This window comes from Fusarium phalaenopsidis (genome assembly GCF_050370095.1).
Source record: "Fusarium phalaenopsidis strain FUZ10S chromosome Unknown contig_32308, whole genome shotgun sequence".
NCBI lineage: Eukaryota > Fungi > Ascomycota > Sordariomycetes > Hypocreales > Nectriaceae > Fusarium > Fusarium phalaenopsidis.
The window spans coordinates 266,291-289,516 of NW_028145402.1; the positions used below are offsets into that span (position 1 = coordinate 266,291).

The following is a 23,226-nucleotide window of genomic DNA, read 5'->3' on the forward strand; positions in this document are numbered from 1 at the left end:
ATGTGGAACCCGATGATAACGGCGTCAGACAAGGCGTTTCCCTCACGCAGCCACGATAACGTCAAGTGACGCGCAGCGAATGCGGGGTAATCAACCTTATCTCTACGACCCGTGTTAAATCCGGGCATCATTCTGCTTTAGGAAATAGGGCCAAGAATAGCCGGATATCGTGGTTCGACTGTCCCGAGGGACTTCTCCGCGGTGACTTCGTTTCCCCTCGTCATCTCCCATCCCGGACCCATCTCATTAACCCGCACCGAGATGATCACATCAAGACATCGCTCATCGCTGGATGTACTCAAGAGGTCGGCGAAGGCGTGCAACAGATGTCGGAAGAGACGAACCAAGTGCATCGGGGATCCGCCTTATCCGTGCATTGCTTGTAGTGACTCGGGCCATGTCTGCGTTTACACAGAATCCGAGAAGAGGGTCACAGTGACCGAGAGCTACCTCCTCGAGCTCCAGGCTCAAGCGCGAAGGGGAAACACGAGCCGCGATGCCGTCGCCGACATGACAGACGCGTCCAGTCAGGACATCGAGCTGGGGTTCACCGGCACTGATAACTGGGTCCTCGGGAGTTCTGGGCAATATCGTACGTTGTATCGAGTCACCAGCACGTGGGATGCTTGTAGCAGGGCTGATTAAGGGTCAGACTTCATGGGTAACTCCTCATCGACCTACATCGCCAACAGACTGAACCCAACGGCCGAGACGCTGGCATGGCACAAATATCCCCATCATGAGGACACCGCCTGGCTCCGACGCTCAAACAGCCCTGAGATACCGCCGCTACCACCCTTTGAGACTGCGGAACGACTGTACCGGGCGCAGCATGCCTACATAGGCACGATATTTGCCTTCCTCAGCGATGCGGCCTTTCATGAGCGGCTTGAGCAGGTATATGCCCGAGCTCCGGACCCCAAAGATCGCGAGGAGCGCCTCATCTACTGTCAGATCCTGCTCGTATTGGCCTTTGGGCAGATGTACTCGATCAACCAGTGGGTTGGAAAGCAGGGTCCGCCTGGGTTCGACTACTTCAAGTACGCTCTCAACTTTCTGCCGAATGTGTATGAAGAAGGCTCGATACTCTTCATCGAGGTGCTGAGCTACGTTGCCTACTTTATGCAGACCATCAATAGGAGAGATGCAGCTTACATCATGATTGGCATTGCCCTGAGGATGGCCATCTCACTTGGGCTACACCAAGAGGTCTCAGACCAGGATATTGATAGCGATACTAGAGAGCACAGGAGGCGTGTCTGGTGGTCGACGTACAGTATGGAAAGACTTCTCTGCGTCACATCGGGCCATCCACTATCCATTCAAGACGAGGATATTGACCTTCTTCTCCCAAGCCCAATGGCTGGTGAGGATGAGTACACCTCCTCTGTCCTCAAATCCTACACGGAGCTGTCACAGATTCAAGGCATCATCGGAGAAAAGATCTATCGGAAGAAACAAAAGTCTGGCCTCGACTTATCGGCTTGTGTGCAGCACATCATGAAGAGACTGTCGGCTTGGTTTGACCAACTGCCGTCAGCGATGCGTTCGAACCCCCCGGACTCAGGGGCCCCTCCGAGCCGAGAGATTGTTTCGACATACCTCCACTACCACCACTGCATCAATATGACAGCCCGTCCGATATTGTTGTATGCAATTCAGAGGAAGCTAGCCCCCGGCACGCAGAACCCCAACATGGCTCGGTGGGAGGACGGTTTGTCACCAGACATCGTCCATGTCATTGACAGAGCGATATCCGCCGCGAGGTCGAGTGCCTCGATTCTCAGTGCTGCTGCTAAGTACAACCTTGTTGGTAAGTTAAAGAGAAAAAAAAAGTGGTCGTGGAATAGCTTGATTAACTCATAGCAGCGACATATGGCTTCATCGACGGTGAACAAGCCTTCTCGGCCGCCTTACTCCTTGTAATGGTCAACATAGCCTTTCCTTACAAGGAAGTGGACGCTTCTGCGATGGATATGGCTCTCGATGTGTTGCAGATGATGGCTGAAAAAGGCAACGCCTACATCAGGGCCTGCCACTCTCTGCTGACCAAGATTCGAAGCACCATCAAGCCTAAGGATCAGTCAAAGGCGGTAAACATAGATGAGGTTAGCCAAGCACAGGTGCTTGAGTCGAGCTCAACTCTGCCAGGTCTGCCTCAAGATGAGAACCAGCCGTTTAGCCTGGACTTTGAAGGGGATCCTGCGTTGTGGGCTGAAGTGCTTGAGTCTATTGACATTGACATGGATAGGCAATGGGTTGAGACGGCGTTGCGGAGAGGGCAGCAGCTGGACGGCTGAAAAGGCATGACCTCCATTAAGAAATGAATAAACAACGGATTTACCGGTGAAATAGCTACCCTATTGGTTGGAGTTGCTGAAGCTTTTGTCTGTAGTGCTCACTCGCGGACAAGTTGTAGTACAAAATTCCACTTGATAGCGCCTGGTAATGCGTGAGCTTTGTGCAATCATGATACTATGACTGGTGTTGTTCTGGTTTCTAGTTTGAGCGCCGTCATCATGTTCACAAGTTTGGTCTTTATGATTGCTGCTGGGAGTCGTCTCCTCGAGAATGGAAGGCTGTGCAATTTGATAGAAGCAACATATTTTTCACCGCATCCCAGGCGCACTAACAAGACGACGGCTAAAGCCTTACAACCAAACCATAAAAATTGACTTAAAATGCTTGTAGCTAGACCTCCTTAGTTCCATAACCACCGCCACCCGGCGTCATGATAACAACCCTGTCTCCAACCTTCATAGGCACGCTACCTTTTCCACCCATGTTGACCTTTCGGTCCTGGCCAGTGTACTTATCCGTCGTGAGCCACAAGTTCAAGCCTGCAGCACCTGCCTCTCCGCCCTCCATACCGTAGGGTCTATGCACGCGTCTCTCTGAGAGGATGGAGCACTGCACCGGGGCGAGGAACTCGATCTCTCTCGCCACGCCGTCTCCTCCCCGGTTGCGCCCCTCACCGCCGGTTTCTTCCCGGAGCTCAAAGCGGCGGAGGATGCAAGGGTACCTCTTCTCTAGAATCTCGGGGTCCGTAATGCGTGTGTTTGTCATGTGGACATGCACGCCGCTCTCTCCGACCCAGTTGTCGCCGGCACCGGCACCACCAGCAATGGTCTCATAGTATCCGAAGCCCGGCACAAACTCACCAGTCTCCTCGTTGACTTTGCCGTCAATGCCAAAGGTCAGGTTGTTGAGACAGCCCTGCGAGGCGGCGCACGCGTGCAGAGCCTTAAGTACCACGTCGGTGACCCGCTGGCTGGTTGTGACGTTACCACCCACGACGGCAGCGGCGCCCGTCGGGCTAAGGATGCTGGGCTTGGGAATCCTGATGTCCACGGGGCTCAAGCAGCCTTGGTTCAGAGGGATGTCGGACTTGATCATGCACCGTAGGGCATAAATGATTGCTGAGTTGGTGATGGCCTCAGGGGCGTTGATATTGCCACGGACCTCGGGTCCAGTACCGGCAAAGTCGAACACAGCCGAGCCCTCCTCATCGATGGTGATCTTGAGCTTGATGGGTGTGCCGTCGTCCATGAAGTCCAGCGCCTCCAAAGGCTTGCCGCCGTAACGGTGGTACATATCTTTGAGAAGATTCCGTACAGCTAGTTCGGCGGTCCTCTGAATCTCAAACATGTACATCTGGACTGTCTCCAGGCCGTACTCGTCGATCAGGTTCTGGATCAGCGCGATACCTCGTGCGTTGGCGGCGATCTGGGCCTTGAGATCTGAGATGTTGTCGCTGATGTTCCGACTTCCCGAGCAGCCCTCGTACTGGGAGGGGATATCTAGGAAGAGCTCGCGCATGCGGACCTCATTGAAGACACCGTCTGAGACGACCTTTTCGGACTCGATGGCAGCGCCCTCTTGCCACAGCTCGGTTGAGTTGGGAGGCATGGATCCGGGAAGGATTCCGCCGACTAGACGTGTGTTAGTAGCCATGAACCAAACGAGACAATGAATGGGGAGAGCATCACTTACTATCAGCGTGGTGACCGCGGGAGGCGACATAGAAGATGATCTCATCAGTGCCCTGCTTGAATACAGGTGTCACAACCGTCACGTCGGGCAGATGGGTACCTCCAGAGACGGGGTGATTCGACACCAAGACGTCACCGTCCTTGAGCTTTCCCAGCCACCGCTTGTGCTGATACCGAACGGCGAATTGCATAGACCCGAGATGGACGGGAACGTGGGGCGCATTGGCGACGAGGCCGCCATCAGGGGAGAAAAGGGCACAAGAAAAGTCGAGGCGCTCCTTGATGTTGGTCGATACGGCCGTCTTCTGGAGAGTTCTACCCATCTGCTCCGCCACTGACATGAACCGATGGCCGAAGATGGACAATCGAACGGGATCGACCTGCGAAGAGTATGTGGCCTCTCGAGGGGCCGACTCAAGGTCGATGAGAACGCAGGTGTCGAGCACATGGACGACCGCGTTGGGGGAAACAACGATGGTCTGTGTTTCATCGATGATGATGGCAGGCCCGTGAAGCTTGACATTGGAGCCGAGCTCCCGCAACTGATGGACAGGGGTCTTGATGAATCCCGACTCCGAGTCGAAGTAGACATCCGTAAACTGCGAGGGAGTCGGAGCGTCCTTAATATTGGCTTCCTTGAGTTGTTTCAAGGGACTCTTCTTGGAGGCCTTATTGGCCGAGGCGATGGTCCGAACACGGACGTCATCAACGAGGATAGGACGCTCAAAGGTAAAGTTGAACTCGCGTCGGTGCCTCTCGACAAAAGCCGAGGCGAAATCACCGTCGTCAGGCTTGAGGATCATCAGGCTCGTGTCGGATCCCTCATACCTCATGTTGAGGAATATCTCATGACGGAGTTGGCCCTTGGTGAAGCCCTGAGTGCCGAGTTGCTCAGTGGAGCGGTCCATCAGGCCCTGCAGCTTGAGGTCGATGGTCTCCTCAGAGCCGATGTACTGGGCTGCCATTGGCTCCTGCGCCTCTTGGACGATCTCGGCAAGTGCAAGTCCGTACGCCGACAGGATGGAAGAGTACTTGTGAATAATGATACGCGAGATGCCGAGTGAGGCGGCCACATTGCATGCGTGTTGACCACCAGCGCCACCGAAGCAGGCCAAGTGATGTGAGGATGTCTCGAAGCCGCGAGCTTCGGTGAGGTTGCGGATCGGTCGGGTCATGGACTCGTCTGAAACCTTAAGGAAGCCCAAAGCGACCTGCTCTGGGGTTAGACGGGCCTGGCCATGCTCAGTGTTGATCTTGTCCGTCAGCTCCTGGAACAGCTTCTTGGTGATGTCGCGGTCGAGGGGCTGGTCCTCATTGGGTCCGAAGATCTTGGGGAAGTACTCAGGGAGGAGGCGTCCCAGGAATAGGTTGGCATCAGTGACAGTCAGGGGGCCACCCTTGCGGTAACAGGCCGGGCCGGGGTGGGCAGAAGCTGACTCGGGCCCGACCATGAAGAGGCCGTTTCTCCACGATAGGATTGACCCACCACCAGCAGCGACCGTGTTGATGTCGAGTTGCGGAGCTTGGATACTGACACCCGAGATACTAGAGGAAAAGGTGTGGTCGAGATGGCCATCAAATCGCGACACATCGGTTGAGGTACCACCCATATCGAAGCCGATGATGGGAACCCGGGCCTCTTCATCCCAGCTTGTCGAGGCGTAGCCAACAACACCTGCAGCGGGGCCCGAAAGGATGGCCTTGAGACCGCTAAATTTGCGAAAGTCAACCAGACCACCATCAGACTGCATGAACTCGACACGGCAGCCATGTGACCCGGCCAGGCCACCCTCAAAATTGGCCGAGATAGAGTCGATGTAGGACTTGATGACGGGGGTGAGGTAGGCATCTGCCGTGGCTGACATGCCTCGGGGGACAACCTTGATCATAGGCTGTAGCTGTGATGAGAGTGCCACTGAGAAGCCCATCTTACTGGCTATCTCGCCAACCTTGAGCTCATGGTCGGGACAGGCGAACGAGTTGATGAGGGCGACAGCGATGGAGCCATAGCCTTGGTCCTTGAGAACCTGCAGGCTAGATGCCAGACCCTCTGTGTCGAGCTCCTGGGCGACATGATACTTCTCGCTGGTGATGCCCTCAATCTCCCGCAGGGTTGACAGGGCCTCCCGGGATGACCGGGGATGGGAAGGAATGATGCGCTCATCTACCTCGACCACGGTCTCGAACAAGACATCGGGTCGCCTCGCGGAGAGGTCGAAGATATCCGGACGGGCCTGGTTGCCGATACGCAGGAGATCCTTGAACCCCCTGGTCGTCAGGAGGGCCGACTTCATGCCTTTGCGCTCAAGCAGCGCGTTGGTGGCAACAGTAGTGCCCATGCGCAGACACTCAATGTTGTCTAGCCGCAGCGGCTGGCCCCGGGGAAGAGATGCACCCGTGGCAGCCTCGAGGACCCTTCGGATACCCTCGGTTGGAGCATCCTTGTAGTTGGCAGGGTCGACTGATAGGAGCTTGAGGACAATGTCGGATCTGCCGGGGACGATGGCGTGGACGTCTGTGAATGTGCCACCACGATCGATGGAGATGGTGATTTTTCTGTCTGGAATTGACCCCATGTTGTGATTTTGTGAAAGAGCTTGTGTGTTGATGTTGGTTGATGCTCTTCTGAAGCCAGATCCTTTGACCAGAAGCACGTTTCTAAATACCCTTCTGAGTGGTCTTTTGCGGAGGCTCAAGTCCGTGGCTCTTGGGCGTCATTGCGGATTTCCGAGGCTTTCTCAGATCTAGAGTTTGGATGCATCATGCTCTAGGTTCCCCGGAGTCACGGATCTCTCTGTGCATTGTCTCACGACCATCTGCCGTGGCTGAACCTTGTCGATAGGAGTGAGATCCCGGGGGCGCTACGAGATATCGGGACCCACTATCCGATGGAGACGACCGAAGACGGTGTCGGGGACCCGTCACCACCCGGAATGACTCCAAGTCAGCGCCAAGCCCTCGCAGAAGCTAGGGATTGATCTGGCTATCTAATCTTATCCCCGCAGTGCAAGGCGAACCGTGTAATTGGGAGAGCCAGTCTTATCTCCCGACCCCAGACTTCTCAATCCCGGGTAGCTATCTCTCGTGGCTGGTATCTACGCGAGCTTGGCAATGCGCCTTGTGACAGTCGAGTAACATAGCCGGCTGGTAGAACGGCGGTTGTGTAGTTAAAAAGCATCAATTCCGACCGGGGACAAGGAGGTGTTGTTCCTCTCTGGCTTTGCTGATTGCAACCCCCATCCCCCAAGTTTCCATCACCAACTCATCACTCCGCTTCAGTAAAGATGACCGACAAGATGCAGTTCAAAGATGAACCCGGGACCCCAACCTCTGACATTGCCAATGGGTCCATCATTGGAAGAGATGCTGACTGGACGCCCGAGGAAGAGGCTGCCGTCAGGCGCAAGTTTGACTTTACTATCACGCCCTTGGTGACTCTGCTGTACATGCTCTGTGCCATTGACAGGTAGTGTAGTTTCCTTTCACACGGCTCTAAAAGATGGCTAACAATACCTAGGGCCAATGTCGGGTTGGTTATCCTCAGTTATTTCCTCATAAATGGTAGTGATCTGACGCACACACAAGCAACGCTCGCATTGAGGGCATGAGTGACGAACTCAACCTCATCGGCTACCGATACAACATTCTCTTGACTGTCTTCTTCATCTTCTACCTGGCGTACGTCGCTTAGTTTTCCAAACCCCCCATAGATTCGACTTGCTAAAAATGGCCAGTGTGGAGATCCCCAGCAACGTCATCCTCAAGAACGTTGGCCCTCGATGGTATTGTAAGCAAGCCCCAATCAACCCACCAAGAGTTGAAGCTCTAACAAAGATCCAGTGCCCGCCCTTGTCTTCTGCTTCGGAATGGTCTCTCTCTGCACCGCCTTTGTCGAGTCGTACGCTTCCATGCTCGTCGTCAGAGCTATCCTGGGCATCTTTGAAGGTGGTGCCATGCCCGGAACAGCCTTCTTCCTGAGCTGCTTTTACAAGAAGACGGAGTTGTTCTTCCGTATGAGCATCTTCATCGCGTCTAGCTCTCTGGCTAGCTCGTTTGGTGGTCTCCTGGCTGCGGGACTTTCGTAGGTCATCCTGTTTCTCACACTATCGGCGTTGCTGACCGTTTTCAAGCAAGATCCCGCCCTGGGGAGCCAGTGCCATGCTTATTCACAGGTGGAGGAATATCTTCTTCTTTGAAGGCTTGGTTAGTTTCTGACACAAAATTCGAGCCACTGTCTAACAGCGTGAACCACCAGGTCACCATCCTCGTTGCAATGGCCGCTCCATTCTTGATGCCTCAGAGTCCCGGAACATACAAGTTCTTGACTGACCGACAACGCTACATCGCCGCTGAGCGTCTCCTCCGTGAGAATGCACACGTATGTACGCGTGAGAACTGTTAAAAATCACATCTGACTTTCCACAGATCCGTGAAGAAAAGGTGACTTGGAAGCATGTGCGGCGTGCCATCTTCAACATCCACACCAACGTGTGCGCCTGGTGCTTCTTCTGTACCAACAGTGCTGTCCAGGGTTTTGGTGCCTTCATTCCAACTATTCTCCGTGAGTTTGGCTGGACTTCGACCGAGGCACAGCTCAAGTCGGTGCCTCCATACCTCGTCGCATGCTGCGTTACCATTGCCCTCGGCTACCTGAGCGACCGGACGAACAAGAGAGGCATCTTTATGGCCGGTATTCTGCCCTGCTCTATTATTGGTTTCTCTATCCTAAGGTTTTCAACCAACACGGATGCCAAGTATGCCGCTGTATTCCTCAACGCCATCGCGTGCTTCGGCGCCAGCAGTGGATTCCTCAGCTGGGGTATCAACAACGCCGGTAGTCCTGCCGTGGCGGCTGTTGCCGGTGGCTATATGGTCATGGTGGGAAGTATGGGAGGTGTCTTGTCTACGTGAGTGAGCCCTGCATCCGTAAATGTTCCCGAACTAACCTGCCCCCGTCAAGCTGGACTTACCTATCGCGTGACTCGCCACTCTTCCACACCGGTCATACTATCAACCTGTCTCTACAGTGCTTCTGCTTCTGTCTGGCTTGCTTTGGCCTTGCTCACTGCGTCTACGACAACAAGCTTCGTGCTAGGGGTGGAAGGGACGACAGGATTCAGGGACTAACCGAGGAGGAGAAGCTGGCCCTCGGTCACCGAAACCCGGAGTTCCGCTATATGGAGTGAGGGGATGGCTTGTTCTGATTCGTCATGTGCAATCGAGAGGGGAGAGCTCTGGGTGTCAGGCCAGCCTGAGTGATCGAGGCCGGGCCCGCATCTGATACTCACTAACCCTCATCGAACTTCTCAAGCACGTATTATTCTTACAATACTTTATATACAACACTATTCGCGTGTATTTCATTTTGATGTTGTAATCGTGCTCCCATAAGATAGATACTTCACTCATGACCCTGACGCTTTCCACTTGCTTCTGTTGAGCAGCATATGTAACCTGGAATTGCCTCTGTATTAGCAGAAGGTATTTTCTACCTTTACCGTTGGCCTAGTGGATTATTGTGTTCTATAGCCCCTCATTCAAGCCGTTAATGCATCAGCCAATTCTTTTTTGATCAGGTATCAAGATATTGTGCTACGTGTCACCTAGTAGAGACAAAATCAAGAACTCGCAAGTCTACTGGTATCAATGTACTGTGAACTTAGCGAGCGAGCCATATCTCTTTGCTGAGCGAGATGTCGTATCCGCAGTTGACATGGTTACTCGTGATAGCCCAAATGTTTCATCTGCCCCGGTTCTTCAGCTCTCAATCATGCATAGCCATTGTCTTTGTTGATCGGGCCGTTGCTGGCTATCGGTAATAGCCCCTCTCGGGTCCCACAACCCGGACCGGTAACATCAAGCTGCTCTCCGGAACAGCCCCCGCCCGCTCCGGGTTCCGTGGTAAGGACGGGAAGCTTTGCCCGAATGCCGTGTGTAGGGAGTTTAAGGGACGAACAGACAAACGCCCGGAATGCTCCGATCAAGACATGAGATTGGCGACTTCGACTGTGCGTCCTCTTACAGCACGGTCTTCTGGCTTCAGGATGTACATATTCGTCCTTCAAGAAGACACTTCTAACGGCAATCCCGACCAAAAACTTCAAGTACTGGAAATAATTCAATACCCAAACCATCAACCTTTCTTTCGACTTTCACAATCCTCTCTTTCCGAGTTTCACAGTAGCAGTGTGCCCTTAAAATGGATTTTCGTAGCGTTAACCACACTCTGCGAGAGCCGGCCAATTCGATACGCTTGATTTACAACACGGCTCTCCTCGAACCTCTTTCCACCATTGTTTCTATCCTCATTCTCATCGGTACCGCGGGCTACCTTACGGAATGGAAGCCTTGGGCTCAAAGCAACAAACACGAGGCCGACACACTCCTCACCGTTGTCCAAGAAAACCCGAGAGATATCATTAAGGCGATGGACAAGGCAGGAAAGAACTGTGTCGTCTTTTATGGGTCACAATCCGGCAACGCAGAAGACTACGCCACTCGACTGGCCCAGGAAGGGAAGAGCTCCTACGGATTGGAGACGATGGTTGCCGACCTCGAGGACTATGACTACGACAACCTGGATATGTTCCCTCGGGACAGCGTTGCTATATTTGTTCTTGCAACGTACGGGGAGGGTGAGCCCACGGACAACGCCGTCGACTTCTACAGATCTATCATCGATGCCACCTTCTCCGACGATCGAAGCCCACCTCTGGGTAGCCTCAAGTTCATCATATTTGGCCTGGGAAACAGCACGTACGAGCACTATAACCTGATGGGTAGAAACGTCAACAGGATACTCGAGAGTCTGGGGGCTCAGAGAATCGGCCAAGCCGGAGAGGGTGATGACGGCTCAGGAACCCTGGAGGAGGCCTTTCTCACCTGGAAGGACGGTATGTGGGCTGCACTTGCTAGCCACATGGGACTGCACCAGCAGGAAGCGGTCTACGAGCCCATCTTTGAGCTTGTCAAAGAGCCTGGGTTAACCAGTGCCTCCTCTGAAGTCTACGCGGGCGAGCCCAACGACAGGCATCTTAAGGGAGTCATCAAAGGGCCTTTCAACGCACAGAATCCATACATCTCGTCCGTTGCAAAGTCTATGGAGCTCCTTTCCGGCACCAGTCGGAACTGTCTGCACCTAGAAATCGACATCAGGGGCTCTGGCCTCACATACCAGACTGGTGATCATATCGCCGTCTGGCCCATGAACGCCACCATCGAAGTTGACGAGTTTCTACGCGTCTTCGGTCTTGAGGGGCAGAAGGACACGGTTGTTCGCATTGAACCAATCGACTCAACGACCAAAGTCCCTTTTCCCACGCCCACCACCTTCGACGCCATCGTCTGTTATCGCCTGGAGATTTGTGCGCCAGTGTCTCGCCAGTTCCTCAGCAGGCTGGTCGCTTTTGCTCCAAACAAAGCAGCAGAGACAGAGCTAGCCAGGCTCGCCCAAGACAGGGACTACTTCCATGAAAAAGTCGGCAAGATGCAATACAATCTTTCCAGGGCGCTGAACATCGCCAGCGGTGGTGATAAGTGGGATAAGATCCCATTCTCACTCTTGATCGAGGGTCTCCCGAAACTTCAGCCTCGCTACTACTCCATCTCTTCGTCTTCTTTAATGCAGCCAGACACCATTTCAATCACGGCAGTTGTGGAGAACCAGGTCATCCCTGGCCGAGCAGATCCCTTCAAAGGAGTCTCAACCAACTACCTCCTCGCACTAAAACACCATCAGGATGGGGACGCGAAGGCCGGTTCTCTATACGAGCTGATGGGTCCGAAGAGAAGATACGGCGGCGTGTGTTTGCCAATTTATGTTCGCTCATCCAACTTCAGGTTGCCTTGCGATTCCTCAAAGCCAGTCATCTTGATTGGCCCAGGCACCGGCATCGCTCCCATGCGTGCGTTCATCCATGAGCGTGCACGATTGGCAGCCCTGGGTCAACCGGTCGGGCGCACGCTTCTCTTCTTTGGGTGCAGGCGCCGGAGCGAGGACTACCTGTACGAATCTGAGTGGGAGGTACGTAGGGCCCCGGGCCTCCACTTAAGTAGATGCTAACGCCGTAGCAGGACCTCAAGAAACTACCGAAATTCGACTTTGAGGTTACGACGGCATTTTCTCGAGAAGGGCCTACCAAGGTGTATGTTCAGCATCGGCTGAAGGAGCGGGCTTCCCAGGTCAACAGGCTCCTGGAGGAGGACGCAAGCGTCTACGTGTGTGGCGATGCCGCAAACATGGCCATTGCGGTGAAGGAAGTCCTGGTCCAGGTCGTCTCTGAGCAGCGGCTAATCCCCAAGGCCACGGCTGAGAACATACTGAAAGTTATGAAGGCTTCTAGAAGATATCAGGTGTGTATTGATGTCCTCTGTGTTTTCAAATATAACGGACTGATGAATATTTCAGGAAGATGTATGGTAAGCAACGAAAGATTACCTATCAGATGGCTTTGGGAATAGTCCCTTGACCCAGGGCACCATAAGTCCGGTGAGAACACTGGATTTCAAGCGATTTCATGCATGGCAGTAGTGTTTATGGAAGCGTGAAGGAGCGGTGGAATTGACTAAAAGACGAGAAGTGAACCAAATTTACAACGTGATACTCCCGAAAAGACAGCACTTGATACGCCAGGAGATCCTTGGCACACAAGACATCAGTTGAGGACCCTCTTGAATGCGCTAACAACTCGGTTCGACTTTTCCTTAGGTCTTGACTCTAGGTTAATTGACTCTAGGGCAAGAATGTAGTCAAGGCCAGTCGTAAGGTCCACTTGAGATGAGGGAATGATCCAAGCATCCTTCCTCTTCCAGATTCTGTGCGTAAAGTATATGGTGATGAAGATGGGAAACCCGATGTAAGATGTTAGGAAAGAGGAAGTCGACCAGTTTCCATGGAAGAACACTCCGAACCCATTCAGGAAAAGGAGGCATGTAAAAAAGACGATGCAGGCGTACGACACGTACGGCTGGAGCCGAGAGCGGAAGGGCACATCGGTGACACCTTGAGCTGCACAAGCCTTGCGAAAACGAAGGAGAATGATGCTGCAGCAGACCCATGACGTGAAGCCAGCTGTGTTGGTCAAGTTGATGAGCCAGGTAAAGACGGACGAAACACCGGACGACACGTTGAGAAAAGCCAGGAGTCCGAATAGCGAGCTTGCCATGACGGCGTAGATGGGAAGACCCCAGGCGGTACAACGCTTGAAGATGGAGGGCGCATTGCCTGCCATGGCGAGTGAGTACAAGGACCGACTGGACATGTAAAGGTACGAGTTCCCAGACGACCACGCTGAGATGATGATACCAGCGTTGATGATACTGTCAAGCGTATGGATTCCTGCGTCTTTTATGGCGATGACCCAGGGCGAGGCAGCGGCTCCCTTGCCTCCACTTAGCAGGCCTGGTGCATCGCTTCGACAGATAATGCCGATGGCCAAAGCGCCCAGAATGTAGAAGGTGATCAACCGGTACACAAAGGTCTTGGCTGCCCGGGGAAGGTTCTTGCGAGGTGCCCGCATTTCTCCTCCGGTGATGACGATCAGCTCAGGGCCAAAGTTGAAGGAAAATACGGAAAATGCCAAGGCGTAGATGAAAGCACAGAATCTTCCGGCAGCTCCACCGACGAGATACTCGTTCATAGCGCCAGGGTTTTTCCAGTATGTGAAACCAAGCCGGCCGTCTTGTGCTGGAGCTCCTCCGAAGCATAGAACAACCGAGAGTATCAGCAAGCCGAGGATCATGAAGACCTTGGTTGATGCGAACCAGAACTCTGTTTCTGCATATGCACCGATGGGAGCAAAGTTCAGTGCCACAATAACGATGAGCATGACGGTGATCCAGACTGCGATGTGGACCTGGTTGGGCCAGTAGTCGATTACCAGGGCTGCGGCCGTGATCTCGTAGGCGACGAGAATGCCGAAGGAGTAGAAGTAAAACCAGCCCATGGCAAAGCCTAGACTCTTTGAGACAAATCGTGATCCGTAGTATGCCATCGAAGACCCAGGAATCGGTAGGTATGAGCTTATTTCGGTCGTCGCCGTCATGATGCAATACACGAAGAAGCAGATGGTAACGTAGGCCAGGAGAAGGTTGAGAGGGCCCGAGATGGCGAGGGCTTGGCCGATACCGACAAAGAGGCCAGTGCCGATGGTTCCGCCGATTGCAATCATCTGGGCGTGGCGGGACTTGATGTTGCGGTGCGTTTCGGTTCTCTGCAGAGGGCTGGAGTCCACCTGGCCAGGGGCGCAGGACTCGGCATCATGTGCGAGACCAGGATCGGACGACTTTTCACCATTGACAACGTTGATGTCTTTGGTCATGATGGTTTGACTGATGGTATGAAGAAGAAGAGATGAAAGAACTGGGTGATCGTCGTAAAGTGTAGGAAGAGGCGAGACTGGTATTTGTACGACTCATGGGCACCCTATCTGGCAAGGGGCTTCCCCGCATTTGAGCATCATATCTGGGGTAGCGGAGTTGAATGAACTTTGCAAGGGGTAGTCCTATCAGGTCAGGTCTAGCCAGGGATACTGATAGCTGGATGAGCCATCCCATGGCCGCGCGGTTGCAAATGGTCATCTAGTACAGCTCGGATGGCTGCCGAGACCTCGCCACAATGAAATGGATGGAGGCCCATGCTCAAAATAACTCGAGTAATCAGGCATAGGGGGCTATCTCTACTACGTGCCGAGTATCACGAGGAAGCAATGGGCTTTTGAGGGATGGACTGAGGCATCGCAATCTTGCTCCACTGAGTATTTACAGATAGGGCGGGCTTGATAACGTTATCCATCACGTTCTCGGCACTATTATCATATCGTTACTATCTGATCAAGATTTACAAATATGAAGAAGACCATTCACGATAAGCTCCAAATGAACAAATGCTACCAAGGTCATGCGTCCTCCGCCTCCGCCAAGTCAACGTGTACTAAGGGAGATTACTGTGTGGTATGACCTTGGACAAGCGCGAGGGTTAATGAACCGACTCAAAAGCAAGTTCGTCGGTTCTTACCCGGTTGACGGGAGAGACTCTGAGAGCGATGCTCGGCTGGTGACCGGAATCCTGGTAGTACCTCCGGCTGGATGCCGTTCATGGATGAGTCCGGTTTACATCCGAGTATGGCCATTTTGGGCCAGCTGTTGCGAATACGTAAGTCGGGCCAAGCCCGAGGGTTTGAGCAACACGGCTCAGTTGTCCGTTCATGCCCATGAAGAGAAATGACGGTTTTCCCGCCACCGAGCTCTATGGCGATGTCGGATGGAAAGAACAACATATCTTCAGCCATAAAGAGATCAATTACTTCAATATGAACCGAATAATTAAGTCCCAGACTATTCCACCATGTATCTTGAGCATGCCTTCTCAACTTGGTGGGAAGGCGACTCCGACACCGACATGGGAAGAAGTGGCCCCGGCCCCCTTCACCAAACTACCAAGGATAGCCATGGAACTCCGCTCTGGAAGAAACTCGCTGGCGATACTGTTGCTGCCGTCGTCTCCGCAGCATTGCTTACGCCAGCCATCACCATCATAGACCGGCAAGTTGCCAGAGGAAAACACTTGATTGGCCTCTAATAACGATTCAAAAGCGCTGTCATCGAGAAACTATCAGGCCAGAAATCATTGACCGGTGCATTGAAGGACAATATTGCCTGCGCCGTCCTCCATCCAAAGAAGTTCATGCTCGGTCGGCCTTTCACCCTGGTCTGCGGTTTGTACTCCGCCACCTTTGGCGTTGCCAACATGTCAGAAACCCTCGGAGATGAGGTCAGCCAAATTTCAATGGGAACCCTTACGTTCCTGTCCGTAACGGCAGTTAACGTACCCCTCGGTATCTGGAAAGACCTGAAGTTCGCCAACATGTATGGGAGTGCCAACCTAAACAGCAAGACCGTCACCATGCCATCTCAGTCTTACAAAGCGGCGGTGTCGGCGTTTTTGGTGAGGGATTCAGCTACAATATTTGGGTCCTTCTGCCTAGCCCCCTGGTTAGCTGATACCGTCCCAGACTTCATCACAGCAAGCCAGCACATGAAGGGGATAATTTCTCAGATGACGGTGCCAATGTTGGCGCAGAGTATCGCGACCCCGGCACATCTTGTTGGCTTGGACTACTACAGTGGCCGGAGCAGCTCGTGGAGGGAGAAGGCGTCCAGGGTCAAGGCGGAGTTTCCATCTGCGGGGCTTATCCGGTGTGTTCGAGTTGTGCCGACATTTGGACTAGGGTGTGTACTCAACAAAGAGATTCGTGCCGTGCTTTGAGGCGCATATCCCAACTTCATTCGAGTCTTTCCCGTGGGTATAGCATTTGGGCGTTGTGTGTGTGTGTGTGTGTGTGTGTGTGTGTGTGTGTATAAACAGTAATTTAGTGTCAGTCTAACCTGCTAGTTCAGTGCTAAGCCGCAGTATGTCTCAGCGCTTGATCTTGGAAGAGATTCTTTGTCGACCCCTTGGCCGTTTTGACCAAGGCCATAGAACGTGGCTTTTTGAGGTGCTTTGATAGAAATGAGGATGGAATTACGCATGTGTTACAATCGACTCAAAGTGTTCAACTTGCTCAATCTTGCCCTAGGTTATAGCTGCCCATTTCCTACACCGATTCCATCCACTGATAAACCGGTATCTTGTTCTCTTATGACCATACGAGCCATCTCAGTATGTGTATCGAAAGGATGACTTCTCAGAGAGCGAGTCCCTTGCCACAGGACCAACCGGACCAATCCTCCCATCTGGAGATAAGCGATAAGCAACCCATAGGGCCCTGATCAAGATGGAACAACTCCTGAAAAAACACATGATTGTTATAAGGTAAAATTACCATTCCTTTAGGTCTATCTGTCCCACGCAACTCCAATGGAGGAAAGTATGACGGTTACTTTCAGCCTCATCCACGATAGCAACCGCCATGTCTTCATTGTAGATCCCCTTCTCAACTGCAATAATTGCAGGGTCATCGGGACTATCGATATGCACATCATATTTCCCAGTACGGACTCCTATAACGCCATTGCATGTTAGTATTGTGTTGATGACCCCTCAATCAGGGCATGCTGCAAACCTTTGTCCCGCAGAAGGCCTGGGGGTGAAAGAAATGACCATTTTTTCCCTTGGACGCCTTGCCACATCGCAAGCGCTATGCGCGAGCTAGTGATCAGACCACGAAGTTGGGGACTATTCAAATTCCGTCTGGCCATCGCCAAGTACAATCGAGCAATTGGTCGGAAGAACCAGGAAAAGACTAGCTCAGCTTGTCAGCTAACCTCATTGCATAACTTTGCTCTCAAAGCTACTTACGTCCTGGCTTCTCGATATTATTTCTAGCGTGCATGAAACCGCTTATGAACCATGATAGGAGCGTGGCCGAGTGATCAGCAGTTCTAACGCGCATGTAGTTAAGGTGTTCATCCGGCCAAGAGTACCTATTACGATTAATAAATAAGCTGTTCACTACCCCCGGTAATGACCTACCACCAACTGTAAGGGAAGTCGGCCTGGTCTGCCAGCTGCTTTCGATTTGCGCAATGAAGTGAGCCAGCACCTCCTACAAGACCGTCAGACCACCTGTTCATATGGATGTTATTACGTCACTTACCAATGATGATAAATGAACCCTCATGCGAAGAGGCAAGCAATGCCGTCTTGATTCTCGCGTGACCCTCTACGCCATTCTCATAAAGGTTGTTCATATCAGACAAAGGTGGCGCGAATGCACACACAATGCTGTCGAAGCCGCCCGAAAATGCTGACGATAATTTTGGTATGTCCTGGATGTCGACTGACTCGGCCCGGTAACTGCCTCCATGTCTGGAAGCTTCTAGCCATGTCTGGGGAGGATTTCGTGATAAACCGACAACGTCGTGGCCGCGTAACAAGAGCTCGTCAACTACACATCGGCCGCACTGACCTGAAGGCCCAAGGACTGCTACTTTCAGATGATTCTCCTGAGAAGCCATAGTGAAGCACAAGGGGCTGGATAGTGAGTATCCAAACAGGTATAAAGACAGGTTTTAGTTATTGATGAGCTACTATTGGGCGGCCTATATATAATCGCAGATGTTGGTGAACTGCGTGTTGACTGGAAGGTCGGTTCCGTTGCTCTATTCCACCGGATATACGGAGTATTTGATAAGCGGAGCCAACGGAGTGTCCACCAGGCCGATGGACTTTTCAAAAGGCCGATAGGACAGGCTGTTTGCAGAGTGTGTGGCGTCTGGTTTGAGAAGGAGCAATATGATGTGGGGGATCTTGACTTTCAGCGCCATTACAGGAAAAGCGTAGTAATTAAAGTTTGGGCGAAAGGTGGGCTAAGGTCGTTATTTAAACGGGCGGGTGCCGACGGGCTGAACATCCTCTCTTCTTGTGGATGATTTCGCATCTTAAACCAGGACGGTGAACAGATTTTAGCCGAAAAGGGTGGTTATAGTGTTCTCGAATGACTTGAAGACCCTCTCGGGCGGCTTGCTTTGGTGAATGTCTCTGGTTAATTGGAGCAGGACTAAACATAGGAGATTGTGACGTGGTGTTGCGCTGAGTCTACCGTTTCAGGGGAACGAATGGTGGGAATGATGGCAGGCATCCACGACCGATCCGCATGAAATGGACAGGGAGGCGTTCAGGTATGGAAATGGGGTTCTGTTTACGTATCAACGGATACCGTAGCTCGGATCAAGCCGACGGCAATTCATCCGCTGAGACGGAGCTCGGCGCCGCCCCGTGTGGCCGAGTCTGCAGAGAAACCGAGGTTACGGCTCCCGGAGAGGGGATGAAACAGGATGCGTTTCAAGGCGCAGATACCAACTAGCAGCCTAAGGGCTGTCCTACGATGTGTACCATCAGCGAACCTACTTCGTGTCGTTGGTTAGGTCGATAACGAACCCGACCGCGGGTCTCTGTCACATTTACCAGTGATGGAAAGCGGGACTCGCGTATTCGGCGCTCAATTCATTCCCGTCGCAGACAGAGGTCCTCAGGGCTAAAATGAGATGGCTCGGCCCAACACCGAGTCTCGGCAAGCTGACACGCGCAAGGGCAGATATCCGACCTCTCAAATCCGAGCTGGGAGATACATTGCCGACATGCTGTACGTACTACATCCCTTAGATACATGGGCGTTTGAATCATATTCATTCGACACAAATGAAGGACCTATATCCCCAATTGCGCCACAACGAGCTAATTCAGTCCCTCATGACTTTAACAATCTCCCGCCAACCATCCTAAATGCCCAGTGCTATCAAGCAAAGGCCGTGGGAGCCTTCGTCGCCGACAACAGCTGTTCTGTACACCAACGCCAATATCATTGACCCCGAGGTAGCGGAGGTGCACTACGGAGCGTCTTTCCAAGTCGAAGACGGTGTCATCACTGGTGTCTGGAAGAATGGAGCTGAACCACCCACACCCAGTAATCAAAGAATCACCACGGTAGATCTTCACAACCACTACATCTGCCCAGGACTCATTGACTGTCACGTCCACTTAACAGCGGCACCTGGCGATGTCACATTGAAAGGCATGTACGCCACCGAGGCCAGCACACTAGCATTTCGATCAGCGTATCTCGCCCGCGAGATGCTCCTCCACGGGTTCACTACTGTTCGCGACACTGGCGGTGCAGACGCTGGGCTTCGCGACTCCATCGCAGAGGGCCTGGTTAAGGGCCCTCGCCTATTCATCACAGGCAAGGCGTTGTCTCAGACAGGCGGCCACGGCGACTTCCGCAGCCGCCACGAGGGCAGCCAGCATAAGTGCTGCGGAGGCGACCTTCCAGGTCTTTCACGAGTCTGTGATGGTGTACCACAGTGCCTCGAGGCTGTCCGCGACGAGATACGTCGTGGCGCAGACTTTATCAAGATCATGTGCGGCGGCGGAGTGGCCACCTTGACGGATCCGTTGTCGATGCTACAGTTTACCGCTGAGGAGATTCGTACCATCACTACCACGGCCGGGTATTCTGGCAAGTACGTCACCACCCATGCATACACGCCACAGGCCATACGGCATGCTGTGGACAATGGCGTCCGAGGGATCGAGCACGGCAACTTTGTCGACTCAGAAACGGCCGCGTATCTGAAAGAGAAGAATGTTGTGGTGACGCCCACTCTCGTCGTGTACCAAGCCTACGAGATGGCAGACATGTCACCTTTCAACAATTTGTTGACACCGACTGGCAAGGCCAAGAACCGCCAAGTTCTCGCGTCTGGGTTGGAATCGCTCAAGATCCTTCACGAGGCCGTTGTCACCATGTGCTACGGCTCAAACCTGCTCAGTGTCCTCCACCCGCTGCAATCGGGAGAGTTTAGCATCAGGTCCAAGGTGCTCCCTGCAGCTAGCATTCTCCAGTCAGCTACCACCAATGCTGCAGCTTACTTGGGTATGACGAACCGCCTAGGTCAGATCAAAGCAGGTGCTTTTGCCGACTTTATTGTACTCGCTTGTAACCCTCTAGAGGATATCCCAGTGCTAGATAATGCTAATTCGTCCTTCTTAGCCATTTTCAAAGAAGGCCGGGCTGTAGCAAGCAAGCTGGAGAATGTCGTCCAAGATGTAAACTGCAGGGACTTTACACTGCCTGGGGAAGGAAGGGGGATTACGGACCACGTGTATCTAAATTGATTGACTTTCCTGGAGTGTCTCTTGACCTTAATCATCGGCCGCCTGTGCTGCGCAACGTCGGATGCTAGAAGAGTTGATTTCTTTTCTGTATAGCTATCTTGGCGACGTCTCCCAATGGCAAAAAGGCATCAACTGCGATAAGGAAGGGGCTCTAGACACATGCGAAGTATCACGGCCTGGTCCGCCAATGACATCAAGCAAAACTTTGCAAAAACTCAATATGAGACTGAGCTACCGTGCTGCAGATCCTGGATTCTTGGTTGATGAGGCATGTCTATCTATGCACAGATGGGTCTCCAAATCAAGTTTAAAGAGTTCCGGGTAGAATATTTGTCATATACTACATATTCCACTTTCATATCTACACCCTGTTGGAAGGGTAGTCAACTTCGTACGCCCCGACAAGATCCTCCTTCATGCTTCGGATGCTAGTGAAGCGAGAGAGCAAGTTGGTGCTCGTGGCCTTGTCGTTGGTTCCGTTAGCCCGAGACCCTCCAAAAGGCTGATGACCAACTACCGCGCCACTGCTCTTGCTGTTGATGTAGAAGTTTCCAGCAGACTGACGAAGGCCCTCTTCGGCGGCCTTGATGGCATCTTGGTCACGAGCAAAGACAGCTCCTGTGAGAGCAAACTTGGTGGACTTGTCAATCAGAGACAGGGTCTGCTCGTACTCGACATCGGGATAGACGTAGACCGTGAGCAAGGGTCCAAAGAATTCCGTCTTGAGCATGTCGTGGTGTGGGTTGGTCGTCTGGAGGATGGTTGGCTGAATGTACCATCCCTCGGACTTGTCCGTGTGTCCTCCTGCGAGAACGGTGACTTCTTTGTCAGCCTCGGCCTTGGAGATTACAGAGTCGAGCTTCTCCCAAGATCGCTCGTGAATGACGGGGCCGACAAAGTTTCTGAAATCCTCAGGCGATCCGACCTGGATCTTTTCCGTCTCGGCAATCAACTCTTTCTTGAACTCGGGCCATACTGACTCAGCAACATAGAGGCGCGACGTGGCTGAGCATTTCTGGCCTTGATACTCAAAGGCGCCTCGGATGGTATTGACGACAGCATTACGGATATCCGCGCTTCCATGGACTAGATGGAAATTCTTTCCGCCCGTCTCACCAATGATACGTGGGTAGCTCACGTACGCACCGGAGGCAACTCCCTCAGCGATCTTTCCATACAAGGAACGGAACACATCAGTTGAGCCGGTGAAGTGCAGGGCAGCAAAATCGGGATGCTTCAGCACGGCATCCGTGACTGTCTCTGGGTTGCCGGGCAGGAACTGGATCACACCCTTGGGCAGACCAGCTTCCTGAAGAATCTTCTGCAGGAGCCAGCTGGAATAGATTGCCGAGTCGGAGGGCTTCCAGATGACCACGTTGCCCATGATCGCCGGGGCGACCGTCAGGTTTGCTCCGATGGCGGTGAAGTTGAAGGGGCTGATGGCGTAGACGAATCCTTCCAAAGGACGATATTCTGTTCGGCTGTTCTCCTGTTAGTATCCATCCTTGATACTGCCTATGTTTTTAAACCCAGAAAACCTACTTCCATACACCAGCATCGTTCATGGTGTTCTGTTGCTTCAATAGCTCAGCAGCATAGTGCACATTAAATCTTGGACAGAGTCAGTCGTGGATCTTACCCACGGCACATGGGTGCGTCTTCTTACCGGAGAAAATCGCAGCTCTCAGCGGCCGAGTCAATCTCTGCCTGCCAGATATTCTTGCCCTGTCCCAGCATAGTCGCAGCCATTATCTCATAGCGGTACTTGCTCGCAATCAACTCAGCAGCCCTGAGGAAGACGGCAGCACGGTCGTTGAAAGACATGTCTTGCCACTTCTTCTTAGCCTCCAGAGCGGACTCTATGGCTTCCGAGACCTGCTCCGATGTTGTCAGGGGATACTCGGCCAGCACTATCTGGTGAGAAGACGGCATTGTCTGGTAGGCTGTTGAGCTGTGCTTAACCTGACCGCGAATCAGCATGCAGGAGAAGATGAAAGGCTTTTTCGCTCACATTCTGACCAGAAATCTCTAGTGGCAGCTTAACCGGCAGTTTCTGCTTGAGCGACTGGAGAGCCTTCTGCAACTCCTGACGTTCCTTACTTCCTTTCTCGTAGGATGGCTAGGGCTTTTCGTGAGTAAGGACCATAAGATGACACAGCTTCTTACATACGTTGGGTTCATTGCGGATGGGCGGCGTCTTGAACGTGCCAAATGCCCTGGCTGGTGCCACCAACCGCTGGGTCAGAGGGCCATGAGCACGACGAGCTCGGTTGATGAGTTGCAAAGACATTTTACAGGACTACACTGATCAGAATTGCACAATAGCTCCTGACTTTTCCTTCTGCTACTGCTGTTGGCAAGCTTTCATTCGAGGGGCATTTATCTAAAGCCACCTCCATAGGCACCTAGAGGTAGCCGGGCCAATCCGAGTCTACTCGGCGGCGGGCCGAGTACCGAACCTCAATCCGGCGAGGTGGGGCTGCCGAAAACTCCCGCCAAGTTCCTCACAGCTCGGCTTCTTGCCGGCCGGAGTCTATCCATGACCCACTCGAATAGTCGCCGCGGATCTCACCGTCCCGTCTTCTCACAATTTTACGCGAGGACTGCAGTTGTGTATTC

The 23,226-nt window shown here is 52.9% G+C and overlaps 7 protein-coding genes across 7 annotated transcripts; 4 read left to right on the plus strand and 3 right to left on the minus strand.

The window, feature by feature from the left end:
- Nucleotides 1-510: 510 nt before the first annotated feature.
- Nucleotides 511-2,300, plus strand: LRP88_11450 (fungal specific transcription factor domain-containing protein; the record flags this gene model as incomplete). Its single annotated transcript, XM_083247876.1, has 4 exons — nt 511-592; nt 653-1,366; nt 1,439-1,813; nt 1,870-2,300. 4 exons carry the CDS (start codon nt 511-513, stop codon nt 2,298-2,300), a joined length of 1,602 nt encoding a protein of 533 aa, XP_083096383.1.
- Nucleotides 2,301-2,691: 391 nt separating this feature from the next.
- LRP88_11451 (uncharacterized protein) lies at nt 2,692-6,568 on the minus strand (the record flags this gene model as incomplete). Its single annotated transcript, XM_083247877.1, has 2 exons — nt 2,692-3,932; nt 3,994-6,568. 2 exons carry the CDS (start codon nt 6,566-6,568, stop codon nt 2,692-2,694), a joined length of 3,816 nt encoding a protein of 1,271 aa, XP_083096384.1.
- A 708-nt stretch (nt 6,569-7,276) lies between these two features.
- On the plus strand, nt 7,277-9,178 carry LRP88_11452 (uncharacterized protein; the record flags this gene model as incomplete). The annotated part of the gene is made up of 9 exons (XM_083247878.1): nt 7,277-7,458; nt 7,510-7,521; nt 7,578-7,670; nt 7,727-7,779; nt 7,833-8,073; nt 8,123-8,195; nt 8,248-8,370; nt 8,418-8,899; nt 8,953-9,178. 9 exons carry the CDS (start codon nt 7,277-7,279, stop codon nt 9,176-9,178), a joined length of 1,485 nt encoding a protein of 494 aa, XP_083096385.1.
- A 1,013-nt stretch (nt 9,179-10,191) lies between these two features.
- Nucleotides 10,192-12,414, plus strand: LRP88_11453 (NADPH--cytochrome P450 reductase; the record flags this gene model as incomplete). The annotated part of the gene is made up of 3 exons (XM_083247879.1): nt 10,192-12,015; nt 12,066-12,344; nt 12,400-12,414. The coding sequence occupies 3 exons, from the start codon at nt 10,192-10,194 to the stop codon at nt 12,412-12,414; spliced, it is 2,118 nt and encodes a 705-aa protein (XP_083096386.1).
- A 232-nt stretch (nt 12,415-12,646) lies between these two features.
- LRP88_11454 (amino acid permease/ SLC12A domain-containing protein) lies at nt 12,647-14,311 on the minus strand (the record flags this gene model as incomplete). Its single annotated transcript, XM_083247880.1, has 1 exon — nt 12,647-14,311. The coding sequence occupies one exon, from the start codon at nt 14,309-14,311 to the stop codon at nt 12,647-12,649; it is 1,665 nt and encodes a 554-aa protein (XP_083096387.1).
- A 4,904-nt stretch (nt 14,312-19,215) lies between these two features.
- Nucleotides 19,216-20,607, plus strand: LRP88_11455 (metal-dependent hydrolase family protein; the record flags this gene model as incomplete). Its single annotated transcript, XM_083247881.1, has 1 exon — nt 19,216-20,607. The coding sequence occupies one exon, from the start codon at nt 19,216-19,218 to the stop codon at nt 20,605-20,607; it is 1,392 nt and encodes a 463-aa protein (XP_083096388.1).
- A 361-nt stretch (nt 20,608-20,968) lies between these two features.
- Nucleotides 20,969-22,897, minus strand: LRP88_11456 (1-pyrroline-5-carboxylate dehydrogenase; the record flags this gene model as incomplete). Its single annotated transcript, XM_083247882.1, has 5 exons — nt 20,969-22,088; nt 22,150-22,218; nt 22,274-22,569; nt 22,619-22,726; nt 22,778-22,897. 5 exons carry the CDS (start codon nt 22,895-22,897, stop codon nt 20,969-20,971), a joined length of 1,713 nt encoding a protein of 570 aa, XP_083096389.1.
- Nucleotides 22,898-23,226: the final 329 nt, after the last annotated feature.